The sequence below is a fragment of the Pelophylax lessonae genome (genome assembly GCF_965119305.1).
Source record: "Pelophylax lessonae genome assembly, chromosome: 1".
NCBI classification, from domain to species: domain Eukaryota; kingdom Metazoa; phylum Chordata; class Amphibia; order Anura; family Ranidae; genus Pelophylax; species Pelophylax lessonae.
The window spans coordinates 302142232-302169905 of NC_138768.1; the positions used below are offsets into that span (position 1 = coordinate 302142232).

Here is a 27674-nt window from a genome sequence, read left to right on the forward strand (position 1 = left end):
GTTGGCCACTCTTTGCAGCTATAACGGCTTCAACTCTTCTGGGAAGGCTCTCCACAAGGTTTAGGAATGTGTCTATGGGAATGTTTGACCATTCTTCCAGAAGGGCATTTGTGAGGTCAGGCACTGATGTTGGAGAGAAGGCCTGACTCGCAGCCTATGCTCTAATTTATTCCAAAGGTTCTATCAGGTTGAAGTCAGGACTCTCCTCCAACCTCAAACTCGCTCATCCATGTCTTTATGGACCTTGCTTTGTGCACTGGTGCGCAGTCATGTTGGAACAGGAAGAGGCCATCTCCAATGGTGACATTTGGGACTACCAAGGATTTCCTCACTTTGGAATGATTTGCTTTCACTTCCTGTTTTGGCAACGGGACAGGAAAGAAAAATCTCTCCAATAGGACACAGATGGCAAAAGAAAGTGATGGGGGTTATAGTCAAGAAGTAAGGATAAAAGTGCTCTTAAACATAGATAAGGCGTTAGAACCCAATGAAAGAAGGATATCTCCTAGAGCTGCCGAGTGAAATTACAATTATGAATCCTCAACAAAGCCCACAAGACTGAAATGGTATGAAAAAAAAAAGTCGCATTTAGTTCTACTAGAATGATTTCCTCTCCCCTCTCTTCTCTCCCCGCCCACAGTGACTATACCCCAGTGTGTGTATACAATAGATCCTATCTGTCTCCACCCCCAGTGATCATACTCCAGTGTGTGTATACAATAGATCCTGTCTGTCTACCCCCCCCCAGTGATCATACCCCAGTGTGTGTATACAATAGATCCTGTCTGTCTACCCCCCCCCCCCCAGTGATCATACCCCAGTGTGTGCATATAATAGATCCTATATTTTTGCCCTTCCCACCATAATCATACCCAGTGTGTGTATATGATAGAGCCTGTCTCCCCCCCCCCCCCCAGTGATCATACCCCAGTGTGTATATACAATAGATCCCATCTGCCCCCCCCCCCCAGTGATCAAATCCCAGTGTGTTTATACAATAGATCCTGTCTGTCTACACCCCAGTGATCATACCTCAGTGTGTGTATACAATAGATCCTGTCTGTCTCTCCCCCAGTGATCATACCCTAGTGTGTGTATCCAATAGATTCTGTCTGTCCCTCCTCCAGTGATCATATCCCAGTGTGTTTACAATAGATCCTGTCTGTCTCCCCCCCCCCCCCCAGTGATCAAACCCCAGTGTGTGTATTCAATAGATTCTGTCTGTCCCTCCTCCAGTGATCATATCCCAGTGTGTTTACAATAGATCCTGTCTGTCTCCCCCCCCCCCAGTGATCAAACCCCAGTGTGTGTATACAATAGATCCTGTCTGCCCCCCCCCCAGTGTGTGTATACAATAGATCCTGTCTGTCTCTCCCCCAGTGATCATACCCTAGTGTGTGTATACAATAGATCCTTTCTGTCTCTCCCCCAGTGATCATACCTCAGTGTGTGTATACAATAGATCTTATCTGTCCCCCCCCCCCCAGTGATCATACCCCAGTGTGTGTATACAATAGATCCTGTCTGTCTCTCCCGCCAGTGATCATACCCCAGTGTGTATATACAATAGATCATGTCTGTCTCTCCCCCAGTGATCATACCCCAGTGTGTGTATACAATAGATCCTGTCTGTCTCCCCCGCCAGTGATCATACCTCAGTGTGTGTATACAATAGATCTTATCTGTCCCCCCCCCCCCCCAGTGATCATACCCCAGTGTGTGTATACAATAGATCCTGTCTGTCTCTCCCCCAGTGATTATATACAATAGATCCTGTCTGTCTCTCCCCCAGTGATCATATACAATAGATCCTATGTGTCTCCCCCTAATAATCATACAGTAAACACTGACATATCTCAGGATGTGGGAAGCCAGGCTCTCCATTCATTACCTGTCCGCACTGCTCCTCTCTATGTTGTCTCCTCCACCAGCATATGTCCCTTGAATACAGCAGGCTACTGTTTACCACCCTCCCTGATCAGCTGACTCAAGCAGACCGCTGGGTACGAGAGGCCCCGCCCATTGCATGCTTTTACACAAAATGGGCGGTGTCTCACTTGAAGACGCCTCATGAAACCTAACTCCATATGAAAATATTGCAGAGAGGGTGACAGCCTAAACCGGCCGCTTGTGATGGTAATATCAGGCAGCCTATGGTTGTTTTGGTGATTAGGAAGACATTCACAATTCCTATTGAGCTAAGAGATAACACACGGCTCCGCCCTCACAGGTGTCAGCTGACTGCGGACTGCACGTGATCGCCGCCTGCCGTCACATGACGAGAGAGATGGCTGCCTGCTGGGTGCTGTTGATGGTCTTGGTTCCTTCGGCCGTGTGGACGCAGAGCGCCGAGGTGTCCGTCATCCTGAACCCTGTCACCGGGAACCTCAGCACCGTGCCCGGGAGGAGGGAGGGCGCCGTGGCCTGGGCTGCACTGAAGGACACCATCGAGGAGAACGGGTGAGAAATACAGACTGACCGGAGGAGGGAGGCGATCATAGATAAGGAGATGGAGCTCTGCTGGGGAAGGTGACGGGCGGGAGGAGATGGGAGTGTATTTAGTTTAGGTGATACCAGCAGGAGACGGTGATACTGCAGTTTAGCTGATACCAGCATGCAATGGAGAGCCCATAGTCCAGGGGTCTCCAAACTGTGGCCCTCCAGTTGTTTAGGGACTATCCTCCCCATCATGCCTAGTCATACCTGTGAATGTCAGAGTTTTACAATGCCTCATGGGACGTGTAGTTCTGCAACAGCTGGAGTGCCCTATTTTGAAGATCCCTGCCATAGTCTGTGATACCAGGAAGAGATGAAAGCTCCCATAGTTGCAGGGATATGCAAACTGTGGCCCTCCCAGCTGTTGCAAAACTACAACTCCCATCATGCCTTTGCCTCTGGGTGTCATGCTTTTGGCTGTCAGAGTCTTGCTATGCATCATGGGACTTGTAGTTCTGCAACATCTGGAGGGCCACAGTTTGCATATCCCTGGTTTAGAGTGATAGCAGGGGTAGGAGCTTTCATAGTTTAGGTGATACTATGAGGAGATGGGAGATCTGACAGCTTTAAGTGATACCACGAGGAGATGGGAGCTCCCATATTTTAAGGGATACTAGGATGAATAGGAGATCCCATAGTTTAGGTGATACCAGAAGTTGATAGAGCTCCCTTAGTCTAAATGATTCCAAGCTTCACTGATGTTTGAGCATAGGTTTTACCCTGACATTTGTATTCTTGGTTTTAGTAATGCACCCACAATTGAGTAATATTTCTTTATGGATACCAATCTTATGGTAATGATGATAAATGAATATTCTAAAGCAAATATATAGAAATGGAGTGGCTCATCAAAGCCTTAATAATGGAAAAAAACAAGTCACTTGCTTGTCGTCACTTCTCTCACCAAAGAGTCATTTCCTCATTTCAGGACAAAATGTGGAACCATTCAGTTCATTGTTTTATGCCATGGGGTATATCTGCATTCAAAAATATGGCTTGTAGCATACAGTGCATACGGAAAGTATTCAGTGCTTCACTTTTTTTCCCCATTTTTTTATGTTACAGCCCTATTCCATAATTGATTGATTATTTTCTTTAATTCTACAAACCCTACCCTATAATGACAACATGAAAGAAATTTGTTTGAAATTTTTGCAAATTTAGTAAAAAAATCACATGCATAAGTAGTCACAGCCTTTGCCATGACACTCAAAATTTATCTGTAATACAAAAACAAAGAAAGGGCGCACCAGCCTAGCGCATTATCCTCAGCGAGTTTATTAGATAAAAGTTAAAATCAGCTACTCACAAACATTCGTGAAGTACAGACCCATCAATCCCATAAAGCCGCCTCATAGCAGAGGTCCAACGTCTATACTGGAAGCAGAGGGCTGACGCGTTTCGAGGCCGTGCCTCTTCCTCAGAGGGAACCAAGACCATCAACAGCGCCCTGGTCGTAAGGGGCAGCAAAGCCTAGCCATAATGGATGCCAAGTTTTAGCACGAGTTCCCGGGATTGAGGCAGCCTGAGGACCGGGTTCTGAGCGCGGGAGGAGGGTGCTGTATAGCACATATCTTTTTTGGAGTACTCAAAATTTATCTCACGTGCATATGGTTTCCACTGTCGGAAACAAACTGTAAAAACAATCCTTTTTTTTTCTTTTCTTTTTTTTTGGGGAGCCTGTAAAGCATTGCACCCGCCATCAGCAGATCGTGGTTGTAATGCCAGGCTTCTGCAGGCTGTTAATGCCGCTGTCTGCCCATACCTTATACCAAGGGTCTTCAAACTATGGCCCTCCAGCTGTACAGAAACTACAATTCCCATCATGCCTAGTCATGTCTATGAATGTCAGAGTTTTACAATGCCTCATGGGATGTGTAGTCCCGCAACAGCTGGAGGGCTGTAGTTTGAGGATCTCTACCTTATACGAGCAGGCAGTTACTGAATGACCAAGTTTAATGAACTACCTAGAGCACTCATCACCACCCTGGTAGCTCATTGAGAACTACAAGCCATGAGCCACAATGATTGATGGTACATCCTAGTTCAGGGACCCTCAAACTATGGCCCTCCAGCGTTTGCGGAACTACACATACCATGAGGCATTGTAAAACTCTACATGCACAGACAAGACTAGGCATAATGGGAATTGTAGTTCCTGAACAACTGGAGGGCCATAGTTTGAAGACCCCTGTTGTAGTTCATTGATTCACTTGGCTCTGTAAATGATTGATGTGGCCGTGTGGGTGGATCCCTGCACGGCCATATTCTGTGTACAGCGGGTGCAGGGAGAAAATCCCCAGCCTGCTGTCACTGAAAGGGGGGGGGGGGGGGAAGCAGGCAGATGCTGAACTTGTCACTGTCCCCCCACAGACACACTGCTTAGTAATCAACTTCAACTTTTGGGTTAATTCATATCAATCTGGTCCAATTTATCTTGCAGGGGTATAGTATACTGCAACCCCTCCAAAGTAGTATTATTACTAGTATAGCAATGCACTGCCATGGAAATGATTTCAGAACATTGACAACTATGGTATAGTAGAGTGTACTTGTGCCAGTGTCATTGGCTGTCTGTTTATACAGTTCTAGATGTACAGTAACTGCTAATGTGTGTCTATTGTCAATTGTTTAGTGCTTCAGATTTTTATGGCTTCCCCAGTCTTTTGTTTGTAAAATACAAAGAAATGTTTTATTTTTCTAAAACTATTTTTAGGAAGTCCTACTTTTCTTCTGCTATTTAATAGGAAGAACTGTAAAAAATGGAGAACAGTGCTGCTGGTCACTTGCTCTTTGTACATGTGTAATATTGATGTATTCTATATTGCAGGTGGGCTGTTCTAGAGGTGCAGAGCAATGACAAATATAATGACAGCATTCAGGCCTATGCTGCAGGGGTGGCTGAAGCTGCGGTCTCTCAGCGGGTAAGTGCGTTCTATATTTGCTGATGTCTACACATTCCAGTCTTTTATCACAAACAGACTTTAATCAGTAAGCATGGAAACCTAAGCTTCAGATATCGGGTATGTCTGATTACTCACTCCACACATTAACTATTCTTAATCCAAAAGCAGCCCATAGAATATGTCATTTTCTTTCCTTCAACCTGTGGTCAGCCAGTATTGATGGAGGGGGGGGGGGGAATCCCTCCTGCAATGCTATTGTGTTCTGCTGGCAGGGAGCCTTCCCTTCTGGCAGAACACAATCCTCATTATTGACAGCAATCGCATGAAAAAAAATCTAAAAAAAAGTCTCAACTTCAGTACTGCCTGCCCATGCCCATAGATGTAGCATCTATGGCTGGCTTTAAGATACTAGTCTTAGTAAATAGGAAATTCGTATTGGGTATAAACAAGTGTGTATTTTTGTTAACCACTTCTTCCCCTCCTCCTCGAATTTCGCTCTCTGCCGGACGCTGGTCAGTGGAGCGGCAGGGGAATATTGTATCTCTCGCATCTTATACGAGAGACAGCCCTGGGCACATTTGCAGACCTGAGTGCGGCCCACTCCTTACCGCCTCATATGCTATTTCGGTATTATCAGGTAATACATGCATTCCGCACTCAATTTCAACCTACACTTCCCTCTGAAGAGTCTCTCTCTATACTCGAGATTATTAAATGCACGGACCCGCAGCACCTTATCTCTATTTTTTACGCGGAATAGAGAGAAAAGGGGTTCCATAAACCCCTTTTCTATATGGGACAGTGACAGGCAGTTAGCCATGACAGGAATTCAGTTTGGCGGGCTTTTTGTGTAGAGGATTGAGTTACTAGGGGGAATAATACATTTAAAGTTGTTGATTGGTTGAATAAGCCCCTATCATAGTTAGAAGTCCAGGTAGCTAGGGAGATTGTGTAAAGTACCTGTTTTTTCCGGATAAGCTTCCCGCCTTCTTTACCTCAGCCCAGCCCTATTTAAGGGGGCTCACAGATAGCGGGATCCTCTGACCACCTCAGAAGCCTGGAGCGAGCGGTTCCCCCCCCTCCCCTTTTGTTTTTGTCGGGGCCAGTTTTATTATTTTGGGTCACCTTTGTAAGCTGCAAAGGGGGACGATATGTTTAAGTTATATGATTGAGTTGATTTGGATATTTTTTATTGAATATTTATTATTATAAACCTGGATCGTAGTGTCGGGTTTATTATTTATGAGTTGAAAGCTTTGATGAGTTTTAATGTTATTTAAATAAATAATAAACGGCCGCGGCCTTTTCAATCCAACAAATTGTGTGAGTGTCATCCTTTTTTATATAAGTTAAGTATTAAATTAAGTAAGAAAGTCCTGTCTATTGTCCCATTGCATACGCCCTCTTCTACGGTTCTTGCCTATGCTGTTAAAGCTAACTGTGTGACGGATGTGGGAGACATGGACGATGAAGACTGGGATGACGCCCTTGAAACGTGTAGGAAGGTATCCCCCAAACTCTCTCTGACCGTCTCACACAGTTGTTCATACTACACAGAACCTACCTCACCCCCCCTGGGATTGTCGAGATACTGACCTGAGGTTTCCCCGGACTGTCCTATGTGCCACGCGACAGTGGGCACCTTTTTCCACTTGCTCTGGAGCTGTCCCATTATCCAGGGCTACTGGAAACAGGTAGTAGCCTTCCTGCATGACAAGATGGGTTCCCCTGTACAGCTAGACCCTAAACAGTGTCTTCTAGGGTTCTACCCAGATGAAGACATGAACAAACCCCTTATCTCCTTTTATGCACACCACACTCTTAGCTAGAAAACAGAATGCCAGGAAATGGATGCGGGAACGCCCCCCCCCCCGATCTGAGTGAGTGGGTGACGGAGGTTAATGGCATCTTGACTTATCATAGGCTTATGTATAAGCACAAGGGTAATCCCACTAAATTTAACAAAATATGGGAATATGGGATCGTTGGATGCAGAGATCCGACACTTGTGGCATTCTTACTGCCACTCTTCCATAAAGGCCAGATTTGTGAAGTGCACGACTAATAGTTGTCCTGTGGCCAGATTTTCCCACCTGACCTGTGGATCTCTGCAGCTCCTCCAGAGTTGCAATGGGCCATTTGACTGCTCCTCTTATTAATACTATCCTTGCCCGGCCTGTCAGTTTAGGTGGACAGCCAGGTCTTTTTAGGTTTGCAGTTGTACCATACTCTTTCTATTTTCAGATGATTGAACAGTGCTCCGTGAGAGGTTTATAGCTTGGGATAATTTTTTTTTTTTTTTTTTTTTAATATAACCTAACCCTGCTTTAACCACTTACGGACCACCCACTGTGTATTTACGTTGATACTTTGACGTTAAATACTGGGGTTATGGCAGCAGATAGCTGTCATAACCCTGGTATTTTTTTTTTTTTTTTAAACAGTGGGCGGTCTACTTTAACATAAGAGTGGTCCCAGCAGCGAATTTGCCGTGCTATCACTTTTATGGACAGCAGGAGAGTTGCCCTACTCAGGGTACTGCCAGGGAGGAGTCGCTGGATCCTGGAAGAGGTTACTTACCTTGTCCCTGTATTCCGGCAGTGTATGGCGGCCGAAAAACACTTATTTATAGTTATTTATTATATTATAATTTATGATTTTGTGTTTCAAACTTTATCATACCTGAGATGTTATAAAGAAGAATGCACAGTAAAAAAAAAAAAAATGTAAATAGTTGGTTTTGTGTGGATTTGAGATCTGAGGTCTTTGACCCCCAGATCTCACATTCGAGGTCCTGTCATGCTTATTTCTATTACAAGGGATGCTTATATTCCTTGTAATAGGAATAAAAGTGATCAAAAACTTTTTTTTTTTTTTTTTTAAAGGACAGTGTAAATAATTAACAATAAAAGATAAAATAAAGTGCCCTGTCCCCGTTCGATTGCACGCAGAAGCCAACGCATACACAAGTCGCGCCCATATATGTAAACGGTGTTCAAACCGCACATGTGAGTTATCGCTGCGATCGTTGGAGTGAGAGCAATCATTTAAGCCCTAGACCTACTCTGTGACTCTAAACTGGTAACCTGTAGAAATTGTTAAAATGTTGCTTATGGAGATTTTTAAGTACCATGTTTATCGCCGATCCACGAGCGTGCGCAATTTTGAAGCATGACATGTTGGGTATCTTACTCGGCGTAACATTATCTTTCACATTTATAGAAAAAAAAATTGGGCTAACTTTACTGTTATTTAATTTAAAAAAGTGTATTTTTAAAAAAATATATATATAATGTTTGGGGGTTCTAAGTAATTTTCTAGCAAAAAAAAAATAATTATTTTAACTTGTAAACAAGTGTCAGAAAATGGCCCGGTCCTTAAGTGGTTAAACTTCTCCACAACTTTATCCCTGACCTGTCTGGTATGTTCCTTGGCCTTCATGATGCTGTTTGTTCACTAATGCCCCGTACACACGTGCAGATTATCTGAAGACTTTTGTCTGCAGACTTACCTTTTCTATGTAGTGCAAGGGCCTGCCGGATTGCATACAAATTGAAAGTGTTTAGGTTTGACCTCATATTATATGGTTTTGGTAAGTCTGCAGACAAAAGTCTTCAGATAATCTGCACGTGTGTACGGGGCATTAGGTTCTCTAACAAACCTCTGAGGCTTTCACAGAACCGCTTTATTTATACTGATTAAATTACACACAGGCGGATTCTATTTACGAATTAGGTGACTTCTGAAGGCAATTGGTTTCACTACATTTTAGTTAGTGGTATCAGAGTAAAGGGAATTGAATACAAATGCACGCCACAATTTTCACATTTATTTATTATTTTTTTTTTTTTTTAATTTTGAAAACCATTTATCATTTTCCTTCCACTTCAATTGTGTGCCACTTTGTGTTGGTCTATCACATAAAATACATTTTACGTTTTTGGTTGGAACTTGAAAAAATGTGGTAAATTTCAAGGCACTGTAGGTCCCCCCCCCCCTCCCTCCAAGATAATTTCCTGTTTGTTTTTTCTCTGACGTCACCGCCCGATGGTATTAGCCTTTACTAATGGGTAATGGTGCCCTCTGCAGGAGCAAGGTTAGGCAGATGATTATCAGGTTAATACAAAAAAACTTTTATACCTCGGCACGCCACTAGGGGGCCATCCCTCAGCCATTATCTTGAACCCAATCTGATATTACCTCAGTTTTATGCTGCCTAGCTCAGGAGCTGGTTAGGTCTTTCTGACTGGGACCTAGTGTCTCAGTTCTTTTCTTTTTGTTTTTTTTTTTTTTTTTTTTTCTTTGCACAATAGATTTTTATTTCTCTCACCATCACTAGTTAGTCAGGGATTCCTTTCCTGGAGGACTACAAGTGACTGCAGAGCTGGGCCTCGGACTGGGTAATATAGATCCTTATGGAGTCCCAGCCTACCAACGAGCGTCACAGGTTACTGGTACGCCCAGGCCTTGCAATGACAGTGCCCCTCGGAATGGGGACGAGCCCGCGGAGCTGCGTCTTCGCTGAGGGTGTCTCAAACCGAATCGCCCGCGTGTTGCCAGCATCCCTCCTTGACTGATGGCACCCCCACTTAGGGTGGGAGGTCTCCTGTATCAGAGCGGTGCTCGCTTCCTGGACTGGTGAGTACTGATACCCCTCTTGTCCCTGGGTACTTTTGGGGGGTTGTGGGTCCACTCTTAGGGGATAGCAGGGCTGGTGTTCTCTGTGGGATCCCCCTTCTGGCTGGCTTTGGGTTTTCTCCCTCCCTGCTCTCGCTGAGGATGCTGTATGGGGTACTAGTAGTACTTGGGGGGGGGGGGGGTGCTCCATAGCTCTGAGGGTCTCCCTGGGGTACCCTGTTGCCAGAATGTGTGGATGTACAGCCATTTTAGGATTCTGCACAAGGCTCCTGATCGGGCGCCATCTTGGATGTGGGCACATGCCTTTTAAGGGCAAGCGGCCATTTTCCCTGTGTCTATTTACATAGTTTCAATAGGCACCTTTTGTCTGGGCTCGAAGGCTGGGCTTCTAGAGGCGTGAGGTCATTTCTTCCTTCACACATCAACTGTGTAAAAAATTTGCTGACAGGCTGTGGGATTTTTGTTAATCCTTCTGCCATTTTTCAACCAAAAGTTTTTTTACTTGTTGCTGGTGTGTTTTCTGAGGGGGCTCTTTCAGTTAGCGCAGGTGGCGGGGGGGGGGGGTCCGCGGGAACCGCCGATTTAAAAGTCCAGCGTCCCTTTTAATTTTTATGGCAAAAATTGACTCCCAGGACAACAAATTCCCTGCAGGCCTGGTGGGGGCTTCGGGTCCACCCTGAAGCCTCTGCCATGACCTCTATATCTGCTGCTCTTGCGACTTTGGCGCACGCGGGGGGGGGGGGGGGCCTCCTTCAAGACTCAATGTAATTCCTTTCGTGCCTTTGGGACGCAGGAAAAGGGTAGGCCCTTCCGACCTCCCGGTGGCCACAAGACATCGTGGACGGGTAAGCCAAAAGCCAGTCAGTCTGGCTCGGTGGCCAGTCCACCTCTTCCTGAAGGGACGCCCTCACCTGTTGTCGGGGTGGGGGGACGTCTGCGTTGCTTTCAGGAACCCTGGTTGTCCGGCATTCAGGACAGGTGGATTCACAAGCTGTTTCGTTCAGAGTACAAGATCGAGCTTCGATCTCGCCCCGCAGACAGGTTCTTTCCGTCCAATCTCCAGCTGTTCCCCAATCGTCTCAGATTTTATGGGGGCAGTGCACGATCTGCATGCCCAAGGAGTCGTTGTAACCGTTACTCCACGGGAAAGGTTTTGCAGGTTTTTACTCCAACCTGTTCACAGTGCCCAGGAAAGTAGGCACGATGCGACCGATTCTGCATTTTGATGTCTCTGAAACCGCTTTGTGCAGGTACAGAAGTTCGGGATGGAATCCATCCGGTAGGTGGTGGCAACGTTGAGGCCCGGGGTCTTACTGGCCTCCATCGACTTAAAGGATACGTATCTACACATCCCTATTTTCAAGGGTCATCAGGGATATCTCCGCTTCACGGAGGCTGGGGAGCACTACCAGTTTGTGGCATTACCTTTTTGGTCTCGCTTCGGCTCCCAGGTTTTTCAACAAGGTGTTGGCTCCGGTTCTAGCTTTGCTGCGTTTACGGGGCATTGCGATCCTCAGTTACCTGGATGACCTTTTTGTTAAGGTCGAGCTCATGTGTGACCTTGGCGAGCTATCTGGCCGTGACGGTTCAAGGAAGTGGCCGAGATTCCATCTTGGGCCAAATTGCATGTACTGGCGATCTCTGCTGTTCACATTCCGGGTGTGGACAATTGGCAGATGGACTATCTGAATCGTCGGACTTTGGACCAAGGGAAATGGTCCCTGCATCCGGAGGTATTTTGCCTCCTGTGCGCCCGGGGGGACCCCGGACGTGGATCTGTACGCGTCCCGTCTCAAAGAAAGGGCGTAAAGATTAGTGGCCAGAACTTGTGTTCCTCTGGCGGACGCATTGGTGGTGCCTTGGCATCGCTATCGGCTGTATGCCTTTCCTCCGATTCAGCTGTTGTCCAGGTTCCTCCGCAGGTTGGTGTTGGAACGGATGTCAGTCATTCTCGTGACCCCGGACTGGCCTCGACGGTCCTGGTGTGTGGACATCGTTCAGATGGTCGTCGAACCTCCCTGGCGGCTTCCGCTGCGAGACTATCTTCTGTCTCAAGGACCGATCTTCCATCCTGCTTTACAGTCTCTGGCTTTAACGGCATGGCTGTTTTAAGCCAGGTCTTGAGGGATAGGGGTCTTCCACAGGAGGTCATCCCTACCTTTTTGTTAAAGGCTCGTAAAGCAACTTCAAGGAAGATTTATCACCGCACCTGGAAAAGCGTATATCGCTTGGTGCGAAGCGCATGGTTTTTCATCCTCGCTCCTTCTCGGTGGCAAAGGTCTTGGCCTTCCTGCAGAAGGGCGTGGATCAGCGTCTGGCGCTGACTACGGTCAAAGGTCAGTTGTCGGCCTTGGCCATCTTTTTTCAGCGACTTTGGCGTCGCATTCCTTGGTCCGCACCTTCATTCAAGGGGTGCGGCATTTGGCTCCCCCGAGGAGAGCTCCCTTGCCTCCCTGGGATCTGAATTTGGTTTTGTCTGTGTTTACAACAACCTCCCTTCGAGAACATGTCTGTGTTTCCTCTCTCTGTGTTGTCCCAAAAAGTTGCCTTTCTGGTGGCCATCACGTCGGCTCGAAGAGTGTTTTGAGACGGTGGCATTTTCCTGCTGCTCTCCTTATCTGGTACTTCCTAGAGATAAGGTGGTTCTGCGACCGAATCAGTCTTTTCTTCCCAAGGTGGTTTCTTCGTTCCACCTCAATGAAGATATTGTGTTGCCTTCGCTGTGTGCGCGGCCCATGCATCCTAAAGAATTTGCCTTGCATTCCCTGGATGTGGTCCGGGCGGCCATGTTCGACAGTCTGATTCTCTATCTTTTTTTTCTTCCTGAGGGACCTCGAAAGGGATCGGCCGCCTCCACTGTGATCATTTCGAAGTGGGTCAGTCAGACGATTGTTCAGGCCTATTCCATTAAGGGTCGGATTCCTCCTTTTTCAGCAAAGGCCCATTCTACTCGAGCCGTTAGTGCCTCTTGAGCTTTTTGCCATCAGGCTTCTGTGGCTCAGCTGTGCAAGGCGGTGACTTGGTCGTCCGTGCACACTTTCACAAAGTTTTACAAATTTGTTTTGGCATCTTCGGATGCTTCCTTTGGGTGCAAAGTTTGAGTGCGGCAGTTGTTTAAGGGGACATTATTTTTACTGTCCCTCCTTGGGGAGTCTTTTTTGTTGTTTACTGTAGGCTCAGGTTGTTACTGGCCCGGCTGTTTGCGTTACCTTCTAGGTTGGTTGCGTTGCTTTCCCACCCCTCATACCTGCACTGCTTTGGGACGTCCCATTAGTGAAGGCTAATACCATCGGGCGGCGACTGTCAGAGGACGCAAGAGAAAATAGAATTTTTGTAAGAACTTACTGTAAAATTCTTTTCTCTGAGTCCTCTGACAGTCGCGCCCCCGGCCCTCTGTTTTTTTTTTTTTGATCTGGGGGTTGTTGCCTTCCAGTACTGCTTGCTACAAACTGAGGTAAAATCATCAGAACTGAGGTAATATCAGATTGGGTTCAGGATAATGGCTGAGGGATGGCCCCCTAGTGGCGTGCCGAGGTATAAAACGTTTTTCTGTATTAAAAATCAAATCGATTATCAATCATCTGCCTAGCCTTGCTCCTGCAGAGGGCGCCATTAGTGAAGGCTAATACCATCGGGCGGCGACTATCAGAGGACTCAGAGAAAATAATTTTACGGTAAGTTCTTACAAAAATTATTATTTTTTTTTTATATAATGGTGTATGCCAGCCTAAGGGGAAGAAATATCAAGGCCCTGTGTACAGCCTGTACATGCATGGGATGCAGAGGGCACCACATGGTCACAGGGGTCAATTTAAAGACAAACACACTTGCACAAAGTATTTGCATCTCCGCTAGTAGGTTTTTATTTAAGTTCACTTAAAAATGTTGTGAATTACTTTATGTAATGGGCTTTTATACAATATGTCTATATTGTTTTGTGGGTTAACATGAATTCCAATGTATTGGTTTGTTTATCCACCTTTTCACATGAGCTTTATTTGTAATGAATTCAGTTTATGTAGTGGTTGGTTGGTCCTTTTTGATAACCTTTTTCAGTGTACAAAATTAGGTAGTGGGGGGGGGAATGAATACCTTCTAGTAACAGAAGCAGCACTCTTACAACTTGCTTGCATTCCTCTGCAGCTTATCTACATGCACTGGATGAACACAATGTTTGGTTACTGTGGTCCTTATAAATACCAAACCCCATACTGTGAACGCCTGCGGGACTATCTAGCAGCCAATCTGGCTTGGATGCAGGAACAAATGGAGTTGCATCAAGACCAGGATTACTGGCATCAAGTAAGTTAGGTTTACATTATTAAAATAAGGAATCTTTGCATTATTTTCAGGTCATTTTTAGACTTTAAGTAGGTAAAACATTGCTGAGGTATGGGTGTTTTTTTTTTTTTTTTTTTTTTATTGGTAAAATAAACACTATGGGGTCGATTTTACTAAAGGCAAATTAGACTGTGCACTTTGCAAATGCAGTTACTAAAGAGCTTAGTAAATGAGGTAAAGCTTCGCTGTGCAAAGAATACCTAGAATATTCTGTTTTTCAGATGTTCAGTTCCAAAAAAGATCCAAATCCCCCCCCAAAAAATGTCTGAGAGTCCCAGACTTGCACCTTTTTACTAGTTCCATGGTGGTGACTTTACCGTAGCTCTGCTTTTGTGTGTCTGCATGCGAGTGTGAAGATAGTTCCTCTCATTGGAAGCTTTTCATACAGACATTTTTAATTTGACCGGTTCTTAGTAAAGAGTGAAAACTGACTTTAAACAACTGGATTTTCTAAGACCTGTATTCTTTGCAGGTTCGACTTGCACTGCTGCAGCTGAAAGGCCTAGAAGACAGCTACAATGATATAATTTCCTTCCCTGAGAAGAAATTCACGCTTAATCCTTTTGGGTTTTTGTAAGTTCTTAAATGCAAAACTGTTTTAAATATGAATCGCAACAATTTTGATTACACTGTGTGTATAATGTTGGCTCTATTGGGATTCCAGCTAAATGGTTACACTAGGAAATCATTTTCCAGATTGGTCTGATAGGAATACATACATACATACATACATACATACATACATACATACATACGTTGCAAGGTCCACTTTTCAAGAGGGCTCGCAGATGAGTGATCTTGTTTCCAAGTACTTGAGTGTTCTACTTTAATTAACCAGTTAATCAAACCTAGAAGCCTAATGGAAATTCAAGGAGTTTGTTGACTAACCAATTGTAGTGACTGCATTAAACCCACATGAAAATGTATTTGCTTTTCACAAGTTTATAAATGACTCGCTGCCCGGGGGGAGTGAGCCCTTGTAGCCTTATGCCTCGTACACTCGCACCGATTGTTGGTCTTTTGTCGTGTTGTTGTGTTGGTTGAAATGTGCTCTAGACTGCACACAAATTTTGTCGGCCAACAACAACCAACTGCAGAAGTGATGTCATGTTCTGGTCTACTTTTCGTGTTTTTTTTACTTCTCTGAGCATGCCCAGTCTTGCTCATCTGATTTTTGTCAGCCGAAATCTGTACTGACTGAGGAACAATCGGCCGTTCTGCTGACGCCCAACAAAATTTTATAGCATGCACACCAGATTTTGTTCGGCCGAAAAGTCGCAGTCGGTTGTCGGAAGCATCATACTAACAAGCCGACAATCGGCCGATCGAACGTTGGCAGAAAATTTACGGCCAACAATCGGTGCGTGTGTACGAGGCTTTATTGTGAACGTTGTTAGTCTGAGTGTGGCTCTATACAAGTCTATAAAGGCTCACTCAAGGCACAGCTATCACTGAAAAGGTAAGGGGGAAGGAGGGTTGGAGCAGGTTGTGGAGGGCTAGGGAAGGAGGGTTTTGTATCCTTGTTTGGCCAAAAAATAATTTATTGAATAAAAAGTATTATATTATTTATGGTTTTGTGTTTCAAACTTTATCATACCCGAGATGTTATAAAGAACTCGCAGTAAAAAAAAAAAAAAAAAAAAATCATATGTAAAATAGTTGGTTTGGGCTGTTCATTAAGAATTGCATGCAAAATAATGGTACGGCTTTCAGCACCTAAAATCTGAAATAATCATACCGCCAGGGAGGTTAAAGTGTGTAGCAATGTGCTGCAGCGCAGATGTATTTTTAGTGGTGGTGAACCCAAAAGCAAACATTTTCAATATATTGCAATTTATTCTTAGATGTGATGGCTTTATCTGTTTTGTATATAAGCTTTACTATTTTCACCTGGTGATCTGCTCAGTAAATCTGTTTTTCAACAGAACAAACTCTCCTGTAGATATAGCAGTCAGAGTTGGGACAAACCATTTACCTCTGAAAGGGGCACTTATAATGGTCAGCTTTTATTTATATAAAACCTTTATTCCAAAAGGAACAAAACTTGCTTTAACTTCTTACTTAAAGTGTTTGTTAGTGTTCATCTTTAAAGTAATACTAAAGAAAAACATTTAAAACAAAACATGTTATACTTTACTTGCTCTGTGCAATGGTTTTGCACAGAGCAGCCCTGGTCCTCCTCCTTGGGTCCCCCGCCACCTTTCTGGGCTCCTCCTACCCTGTTGACTGCCCCTATAGCAAGCGGCTTGCTATTTGGCACTCATGCATACTCTTCCGAGCCCCACTGCTTTTGACACCCAGAACAAGGTTCAGCTCTGCCCCTGCTCAATCTTCACTGGCTGTGATTGACAATGACTCCAGCTGCTGGGTCTGAGCCAATGAAGTGGGAGAGAACTGCACATGGCCAGACTGAGATCTTGCTCAGGTAAGTATAAGTGGGGGCTGGAGGAATGCTGCACACAGGCTTTTTTTACATTTTGTTTCCTCCTTTTTACCCTCATGCAAATAATGCATGAAGATTAATTAAAAAAAAAAAAAAAAAAAATAATCCTTGGAACCACTTTACTTGTACTAAGTGTGGGCAGGTGCCAAGTCCTGCTGGAAAATTAAAATCAGCATCTCCATAAAGCTGGTCAGCAGAGTGAAGCATGAAGTGCTCTAGAACCGGGGTCCTCAATAGGCGGACCCAGATGCACTTAAATCTGGACCGCAGCAGCTGTTCCCCCCCCCCCCCCCTCCTCTGCCTGCATGCACACACCCGCCCCTGCCGCCGTTGTCCAACCCCTCTCCTCCCCCCAATGCACATGCCCGCCACTGAACCCAAAGCAAAGAGGATGGCAGACGCCACAGAGCCTAGCGGCAGCAGCAGGCGAGCACACCCAGAAGGGGAGTCCACCCCGCCACTCTCCCCGCCTTCCACAACACTGAGTTAAGGTAGGGAGAAGATTATTGGGGGGGCTGTGATGTGATATCTGTGGCTGTGATGTGAGAGGGGGGAGTTTAGAAATGGGGGGAGGGACTGTGAGGGGTGAGCTGCGATATGAGTGGCTGTGAGAGGGGGGAGGCTATAATACTGAAGGGCTGTGATATGGGGTAATGTGAAAGGGGGAGCTGTAATGTGAAAGGGGGAGCTGGGATGAGAATAGGGGGGTGCTGTGATATTGGAGGCTGTAATGTAAAAGGGAGAAGTTGTGATATGGAGGGCTGTGATGCGAGAGGGGTGCGGTGATATGGAGGACTGTGATGCAAGAGGGGGAGCGGTGATGTGGGGAGCTGTGATGTGGGGGGGCTGTGATGCGAGAGGAGGAGCTGTGATGTGGGGGGCTGTGATGTGATATGGGGGAGCTGTTATGTGAGAGGGGGAAGCTGTGATGTGATACGGTAGATGTGAGGGGGGAGCTTTGATATGGGAGGGCTATGATGTGAAAGGGGGCTGTGATATGGGGGAGCTGTAAAAGGGGGGCTGTGATATGGGGGGGCTGTGATATTGGGGGCTATGATATGGGGGGGGGGCTGTGATATGAAGGGTTTCTGATGTGAGGTGAAGGGCTGTGATGTGGGGGGTTGTGATTGCAAGGGGGGGCTGTGATGTAAGCGGGTTTCTAATGTTGGGGGCTCTAATGTGAAAGGGGGTTGTGATGTAAAGGGGGCTGTGATAGGAAAAGGGGGACTGAGGACATTAATTTAAAGGGGGCTGTGACGTGAAAGACCTGAGTCATAGCAGAAAAATTAGATTCGAACCTCTGCAGAAAGAAAATTGAGTACCCCCTGCTCTAGAATCTCCTGGTAGAGGGCTGCGCTGACTTTGGACTTGATAAAACACAGTGGGCCAACACCAGCAGATGACATGGCTCCCCAAATCATCACTGACTGTGGAAACTTCACATTGGACCTCATGCATCTTGGATTCTGTGCCTCTCCACTCTTCCTCCAGACTCTGGGACCTTGATTTCCAAATGAAATGCAAAATTTTCCACAGTCTGTGACAGGCTATAATCCTCAAAATTAAAAGCAAGAAATGCTTGAAATATACCACTGTGTGTAACGCATCCTATATAAAATATGAATTTCACTTTTTGAATTACTGAAATAACTTTTTAATGACTTTCTAATTTTATGAGATGCACCTGTATCTGGTAAATTCTTTTGTCTCTCATACACTTTTTTTTTTTTTTTGACAGGCTTTTCCAGCTTGGTGGAGACCTAGAGGATCTGGAACCTGCTCTGAATAAGTCGGATACTAAAAAAACACTGGGCTCAGGGTCTTGCTCTGCACTTATTAAACTTCTACCTGGCAATAAGGAACTTCTGGTGTCTCATGTCACCTGGAATATCTACCAGTCCATGTTACGGATAATCAAGAAATATACCCTTCCCTTTCGTACATACCCAAATGGTAAGGGTTGATGATTTTCTTTTGCTTTAGAAGGTGGTAGTTGCTTTTAACTCTTAAGCTGGCCATCCATTTTAAAATTTTTATTATTAAATTTCCTTAGATTTACCTTAACTATGTAGAGCAAGGGCCTGCCTATTGACGTCATAGTATATGGTTTTGGTAAATCTAAAGGAAAATTGAATAATGTATGGCCAGCCTTCGTATTTGTCTTGTGATGGGAGGATTTCACACTTCCCATGTAGCCTGGATTCAAAAGGTGTGTGTGTGTGTGTGTTTGTGGGTTTTTTTTTTTTTTTGAGACATTTATTTTGTGTTTATAGGGGGCCCTGTGGTACCAGGAGCAGTGCAGACATTCTCATCCTACCCAGGCACTATCTTCTCTGGTGATGATTTCTACATTTTGAGCAGTGGTCTAGTGAGTATTAAATGTCCAGATGTACACTAATAGATTTGTATGCTAGTATGTATTTGGCTGGGAGCAAGTCCTGTATTGAACCTAACACAGATTTCAGCCCACCCTGCTGGTTATAGGTAGCCTGAAATTCCTCTATTAAGGTCCTTCCAGAACCGCACCTTGGGCGTGCTCTGTGATCCTTCGGACACAGCTCATCGCGGTAAAGGGCCAATCACAGCGGCTCTTTACCATGTGATCAGCTCTGTCCAATCATGTGCTGTCACAGCATGAGGAAAGGAGTGCCAGTAACCAGCAATTCTTATCAGTGGTGCCTCATCAGTGGTGCCTCATCAGTGAAGAAGGAAAAATTACCCTTTTGCAAAATTTTAGAACTGAAATGAATCAAAATGTTGTTGTTTTTTTTTTTTTGTTTAGCAAAACATAAAAACCTAGTGATGATTGAATATCACCAAAAGAAAGTTCTATCTGTCTCTAAAAAATTATAACCATTTAAATTGGGCACAGTGTTGCATGACTGCGCAAATGTCATTCAGATTGTGACAGCTTTGAAAGCGAAGAATTGGCCTGCGCAGAAAGGGAGTGAAAGTGCCCAGCGGGCAAGTGGTTAACATCTTAAAAAAACTTTTCAAAGGAAAAAATCCCTTCACTTATGTAGCCCTGATGTTTAACTTTACAGATGCACAACACAGGTTTACACACTGACAATGCACGAAGGTGACGGTATGTAGAAAAAAAAAGAACAGCAGAACCATTTAGCTCTGCTGCTTACCCATAGCAGAGCTAAAAATTTTCTTTTTCTTTTTTTTACATACCGTCACCTTCTTGTATTCTCAGTGTGTAATCTGGCTCCTAGATTCCAAGAAAATTGTCAAACCCTGATTTAAAGTTGAAATTCAGGAAACCATCTAAATAGATAAAATGTGTATATAATGGGGCTGTTACCTGTAAACTTGCTTTCCTGTCAATCTAGTTCTAAGAATTAGACAGCTCTCGCACAGTCCGGTCTGTCAGGGCAGAAAACCCAATTTTTCTGTGCTGTAGTGCAGTAATACAGGTCTCCTTCTCCAGCCTGTGGGCAGTAAGAGGAGAAGCAGCAAATTGATGAGCTCATCTCTGGCACTGTTCTCTCTCCTATCAGCATGATGGCGCTTGCACTGCAGCACAACTTATTTGACTGATTTGGTTCTTTGTGCTGCTTCTCTGTCTCCCCCCCCCCCCCCCCCCCCAGTGTGAAATCTGCTGTACATGGAACTGTAAAAGGCTGATATCAAGTAATCGGGTACTTTGGGGATTAAAATGTTTTAAATCACTCATTATTTTTGCAGGTGAGCCTGGAGACAACCATTGGCAATAGTAATCCAGATCTTTGGAAGTATATCACTCCGAAAAATTCTGTTCTGGAGTGGCTACGGAACATTGTAGCGAACAGGCTGGCAACAGGGGGTCAGGAGTGGGCTGATGTTTTCAGCAGATTTAATAGTGGAACGTAAGTAGACAAGTACATTTTAAGAGTACCTACTAACAATGTAGTAAAACCTACTAACAATGTAGTAAAACAGTCACTTTTGACTCTCCACAGCCAAATTGGTAATGGGTATTTTATGTATGTGACTTTGAAATCCCTGTAGTTTGTAGGCTTTAAATTGATACTATATAGTATCACAGCAGATCCAGAACTGCCAAGGCTTTCGCCTGCCCAAAAGTTTGCATCAGCTAGATGAACCATTTTCTGTAACTATCAACTAAAACGGGAGCAGCTTACATCTGTTCCCTTTTTAACTGATTGCTTTTTTGGTTTTACTTTTTTGTTTTGCTGTTTTTTCTTATGCTGAAATTGTATGTACAGGCACAGAACACAATGAGAAGAAAAAAAAAAACTGTGGCTGCATCACAGTTCTTCAGGGTTGTATGAGATCAAGGATTGGTCATCTAAAGGCCCCTACACAGGATAAGAAAATCGGAAGTAAAATTTCGTCCGAACAATTTGATGATTTCAGATCATTAGTATGATGCTTTCGACAGCAGATTGTGAATTTTCGTACGACAAACTGGATGTGCAGGCTATAAAATTATCGTACGTGAACACATCCGATTTTCGTTCTAGTTAGTACAGTTTTGGTCTGAAAAAAATCGTAAGAGCAAGACTACGCATGCCCGGTAATGAAGGCACACATACAAAACCATTCAACACAGGACGACATCACTTCTGAAGTTAAATTCTGTTGTACGAGAATTTTCGTATCAAAGTAACCTCTTCACTTTCCATATGAGACTAGCATGCAACAAAAAATGGATGAAAATACGTCCGATAATCTGATCGTGTATACAAGGCTTAAAGCTAATCCGTTGCTATTTACGTTTCTTCTAGGCTAGTGGCAGGTTCTATATATAGAAAAAACTAACAGTGCAACTTATGTATACAAAATAAAGTGAAATAAATAAATAAGAGAACTCCGGCAGCTTTCAGTCACTGTGTTTTCAGTCCACAACCCAAATCAATAATCAAAAAATAGTGCTGCGTCAGATATAACACTACACTTTCCTCCGTGATTAAATAGCAAAAAAGTCATATGAATAAATATAAATAAAATATACCAAAGTGAACAAAGGTCATAAATTCATGAGACAAATTCATACATTTATGTGGAAAAGGTATTCAATAAAGTGTTTAGATATTGCAAATAAAGTGCATCTGTGCAAAAAGTCCCAGTGATAAATAAATCCACAGGATCCACAAGATTCCCTGCAGTTTCAAACACCTCCGTGGTGAACAATCAGGTGCTTCTATAACCACCACCAATAAGCAATCAAGCCTCTCACCTTCCTATCTGATCCAAGAGTAATCTATGGGTCAGATAAAGCGGTTCCCTTCGGGATATGGATGGATGATTTTAAAATGGAGGATTTGCAGCTGACAGGCTAGCCACAGGGACCAGACCAGATCACTCGTATATGTTTGGAGTGACACCATCAGGCATAATAGCATGGGAGGAAAAAAAGATCTAATGTTCTCTGTATGCTTAAAATGGTATTTATTATGATCCCTTTCCTGCTTTTGCTCTTTGAATTCTGCTTTGATCTTTACCACGTTTCTTGGGTAATGAGTTTCTGGGTAAAGGGATAACCATTTTTTTTTCTAAAAGTTGCAAAGCAAGAAAATGTCAGTTCTGAGTTTTCTGTGGTTTAATGTCAGAAGTGTGGATTAAAGCAGTGAACAAGCAGGAGGTTCTTTTTTTTTTTTTTTTTTTGAAAGCGGAATTCTTGGTGAACAATTATCTTAAGTACAAAGGATGTGTATTTGCACGTGGATCTTGGTGTACTTTGTGTATTTCTTCCAGATGATCTGTGCAGTGTGAAACTTTATTTCTGCCTAGGAGCTTCCTTTTATGAAGACCAATCACTGCTGCACTCTCTCTCCTTGTACAGAGTGACTGTTCTTGTACCCATTCCCCAGGAAATGTACTTTTACAAAGGAGTGTTTGCATTTTGTCTCTTTAGCTGGGACACAGATGGCAATAAACCCCATGACAAGAGTGCTACCCTTTCACATTCTGTTCTAAGCTTAAAGGAGTTGTAAAGGCAGATTTAATGCATAAAAAAAAAAAGAAGCCTTCTGTATGCAGCAGCCCCCCAGCATCCCCTAATACTTACCTGAGCCCCTATCTCTGTCTATGTCCACTAGTCCCTCAGTCTTGCAAGACTTTTCCTCCTGATTGGCTGAGACACAGCATTGGTGCCATTGGCTTGCATAGCTGTCAATCAGTCAGCCAATCAGGAGATGGAGGGAGCGGTGCCTAATGGCAGCTCCATGTCAGTATGGACACACGGAGCTGCAGCTCGGCTCGGGTGCCCCCATAGCAAGCTGCTTGCTTTGGGGACCCGAGAAGAGGAGGATCCAGCTAGCCCTGTGCAAAACCAACTGCACAGGGCAGGTAAGAATGCCATGTGTTTTTGAAAAAAAAAAAAATATATATATATATATATATATATATATATATATATTTTTAAAAATTAAGTCTCTTTAAAAAAAAAAAAAAGAGACTTAACAATTTTTAAAAATATTTTTTTTTTTTTTTTTTTTGTCTCTTCACTCCTATTACATTAAATTGCTAAAATCTGGTTAGAAGTTACTGCACATTTACAATCTTTTGAATTCTAGTAAGAAAGCTCATTTCAAGTCTTGTACTGTTTGAATAATTTACTGATGAGGGAGATGATGGCGAGCTTTGCATCTGAATTTCTGGCAGGTTTTGTTACAATTTCATGTGTTCAGTGACTTTCTCTAAATTTTCTCTGTCCTTTCTTACAATTTTCCTTTTAGGTACAACAACCAGTGGATGGTGGTGGATTACAAAAAATTCAAACCAGGTGCAACAGATGTGCCTAGTGGACTTCTAATCATTCTAGAGCAGCTCCCGTAAGTTCATGGTTGGCTTATGTTTCCCACTTCTAATGGATTACATTTGATATCTGTAGCAAAGATAGGTGTGATTTTATTGTAGTGCATATCTAATAGCTTTTAGATGTTTACTTGAAATATACTTTTTGTTTTTAAAGGATATTTCACATATTGATGATTGAATAGCTGCCTTTTAGTTTTTGTGTAGTAGTTTGTTTTTGTTTTTTTTTTTTACCCCCCCCCCCCCTTTCTTTTTTCTTTTTACCTGAGAGGTAAGGTCTCAGACTACAGGCTCATTAAACACAGGATGGATAACCATAAATTAACATTCCCCTGTCCCTCCCCATGATAAAACCCTTGTGCACACTTGTCCGGGTTAAAAATACAGCTGTAAGGCCCCTTTCACACACATTCACAGTTCATTTCATCAATTCAGTCACGTCTTTTCAAATAAAAAATGCATGAGTTTTTACATCCACTACCAATGCAAAAGCTGATAGAAAAACTGACCATTTGTCAGTTTACATCCGTAAAATAGGGCTTTCATCCTTTTCTAAAAACGAATGTTGACGGAAGTGTATGTAAATGGATGATCATCCATTTTACATCTGTTTTTCCATAGCGATGCGTTGATGTCGGTTTTTTCATCCGTCAACGAATGATGAAAAACGGACAAACGGTCCACATGTATGAAAGGGGCCTAATTGAAGTGGAGCCTTTGAACTGGACCGCATGGAAAAAATAAAAAAGAATGCATGCAGAAATGTTTCTATGTTGTGAACTGGCCCTAAAGAGGAATTTCCTCTCTTCCTCCTTTTTAATACCTACAGGATAGGCGATTGTCTCAAAAATCACTAGCGTCAAACAAAATTACCTTCTGGTAATGGCCTAGGTAGGCGTTCTGTCATTAAATGCTTGGTGCCTCTTTCAAGTCACACATTGAATGTGAACCTACCTTAGCATATTCTATGTATAGAAGTCAGTGTTGCAGCACATATTGTTAATTAAAATCAATCAGTAACAGAGAAAGTTGGTTTGTCCTTGATGAAGCTGGAAAATAATGCATGAACACATAGGGAGACAACACAGACTTCAGTGTGCCTATGGAAAGGCCCGGTATAATGAGCTGTGAATGTACGGCTCAGTGTACACTGTCAGGGAGAAACAATGACCGAAGTTAAAGAGGGCCTCTCTTCGTCATGAAAAGCCTACCTGTGTTTTTTTTTTTTTTTTTTTTAATTCTGGTTTAGTTCAGTTTTAAGCAAACTCTATCTTTTCAACATGTTCGATGTTACACTCCTGTGTAGAATGTAACCTAGAACATTTTGCTGAGCAAATGTCAAAATCCAGAGCTGTGTCTTCCATTCATAGGTTGATTCACCAGGATCTGTGAATGTAAAGGTAAAGACTACATGTCCCATGTTCCACAGAGGCAAAGGGACTCTAAGATCTCAATGAAGCACAAGTGTAGTGACATCATAGCACTTGTAATCCATTGTTTACTTCTCCATCTCCATAACCAAACGTCTGTAGCTCCATAAGCAGTTTGCAAGAGTCTGTGTATTGCACCCATGATTGTGGTTGCTGTGTGCTGCAGGCTCCAATGCAAAAATTACTTTTGCACCTTTATTATGCCCTGCATTTTAATGGTCACAAGTTCTATGTAGAATATTTTGTGTATTGGTTAATTTATTTCCTACCTATATCTAATATAGATAGATATACGAGATATAATTATTTATTTATTTTTTTTTTGTATTATTTGCTTCTCTTACGATATTGGTGTGTGTGGTTTTGTTTTTTCCCCCACCAGAGGCTTAATGACTTGGGCTGATAAATCAGATCTCCTCTATCAGAGCTCATACTGGCCCAGCTACAATGTTCCGTAAGTATACACTGCATGATTTAATTATGATGAAGGAAAAGGGGTGTGTGTGTATTTACAGTATGTCACACTTCTTAATGGAGTTGTAAAGTCAGGAAGGTTTTTTTTATTTTAATGCATTAAGATAGAAAACCTTCTGTGTGTAGTAGCACCCCCTAATACTTGTGCCCGCTCTCTGTCCAGCGATATCCACGAGTTCCCTCGGCTGTCTTGGGACTCTCCCTCCTGATTGGCTGAGATACAGCCTCTGCGACATTGTCTCCTGCAGCTGTCAAAGTCAGTGAGCCAATCAGGAGAGGGGGCGTGGCTGAGCGGCTGGTCAGTGTCTGAATGGACACCCGGAGCTGCAGCTCGGCTCTGGTGCCCCCATAGCAAGCTGCTTGCTGTGGGGGCACTTGATAGAAGGGAGGGGCCAGGAGCAGCAAAGAGGAACACGAGAAGAGGATCCAGGCTGCTCTGTGCAAAACTTCAGAGGAGGTAAGTATAACTTTTTTTTTTTTTTTTTTACAGATTTTACAATCATTTTAATAAACCACTGACCTGTTTTGACCTAAACTTTTACTTGTGTTGTGGGTTCTAACTCTGCATCGCCCTTGAACCTAAAGAATGCTGGGCACACCTAAAGCTGTTATTTGATTGTACCCGCCTTGGTACCAGTTTTGGCATTTGATCTGTATGAATAAACTCTGGTGTACAGGGCCTTCAGGATATTTATAAATATATTTTACTGTTTCAATCTTGTAGCCACTATGATTCCCTAACTTGTCAAAGTTCCCTGAAAGGTTCTTGTTCTTGTAGGTGATAGTACTTTTTTCTCAGCAGTTTTTCTGGTATTACAAGATTAGGACTGATCATGTGATTTTTAGCAGACAGGCCCCCCTTTTAACCATTGGAAAGTAGGAAATGACTGGAATGCATGTGTTGGTAGCGGTGGAGGATTATTATTACAGGTACTTGTATAGTGCCATCAATTTACGCAGCACTTTACTTGTATATTGTACACATTCACGTGTGTATAAAATATACATACAATTTTGCTAAATGCCTTGCAGTGCATATTTGTTGACCTACAGAGGGTTGTGATTTTTCTCTGTTAATGTGGCATGGTACATTAATTGGCCCTTTTTAAATGGAAATGGATCTCTGGTATCATAATGACCTGTCCTCCTTTTTACACAGGTACTTCGGTGATATATTTAATGCAAGTGGCCAGCCTGATCTTGTGGAAAAATTTGGAGACTGGTTCAGTTATTCTAAAACTCCCAGGGCTCAGATATTCAGGAGGAATCACACTCTTGTGGAGGATCTACCATCTATGATGAGGCTTATGAGGTAAGGAAGCCGCAGTCCCAGTTTGCAATCGGGCATCTTCCTTTTTTGACGCTTTTTTATATTGATTTTTACTTTTTGGAATTTCTTTATGGCAGAAGAATCTGTTACAATATGCATTCTATTTCCAAAGTGAAAATATAGTTGCCCACTTAGTAGGTCTATGGTGAAAATATTGTGATGGGCTGTTTTCAAATTTCAGATACAATAACTTCCTGAATGATCCTCTGTCAGTCTGTCCAAGTTGTGAACCAAAACCAAATGGAGAGAATGCAATTTCTGCCCGCTCTGATCTCAATCCAGCCAATGGTACTTACCCTTTTGGAGCCATGCGCCAAAGACAGCATGGTGGCACTGATATGAAGGTTGGTATAGGCCCACCAATGTGTTCATAATGTCATGAGGACTTGCTTAATGCAATGAATCTTTAATGAGAAAATATCCTTTGCTCTTTTCACAGGTCACCAGTTTTCAGTTTGCAAAGGAGAATATGATGTTTGCAGTTAATGGCCCCACATGGGACCAGGTTCCTCCTTTCCAGTGGAGCACTTCTCCATTCAGTAACCTCATGCATATGGGTCACCCTGACCTCTGGAAGTTTGAGCCTATCCTTATTAGATGGAAATGAAGTATTTTCTCAGATGTGACAAGTGACTGTTCTTCCAGCAACCATTTTATTCAAAGTTGAACCACGTTTTGCAGGTCTGGCAACAGTCAGTGGTAAACTGGATTTACAGAATCTGCTAAAGTTCATGCAAGTCTGTTGTTCAAGACCCTATTGCAATTAAAAGGGAATTTTTTTATTCTGATAAATGGATCTGATTGGCTTGGATAATCAGTTTAAATGCTGCACTTTTAAAATGGTTATT

At 43.4% G+C, this 27674-nt stretch overlaps 1 protein-coding gene across 1 annotated transcript; it reads left to right on the forward strand.

The window, feature by feature from the left end:
- Positions 1-2213: 2213 nt before the first annotated feature.
- Positions 2214-27643, forward strand: PLBD2 (phospholipase B domain containing 2). Its single transcript, XM_082269409.1, has 12 exons — positions 2214-2460; positions 5327-5420; positions 14184-14342; positions 14854-14954; positions 18563-18777; positions 19098-19192; positions 20518-20678; positions 23514-23609; positions 25405-25476; positions 26656-26808; positions 27008-27170; positions 27266-27643. The coding sequence occupies exons 1-12, from the start codon at positions 2276-2278 to the stop codon at positions 27431-27433; spliced, it is 1662 nt and encodes a 553-aa protein (XP_082125535.1). The 5' UTR covers positions 2214-2275; the 3' UTR covers positions 27434-27643.
- Positions 27644-27674: the final 31 nt, after the last annotated feature.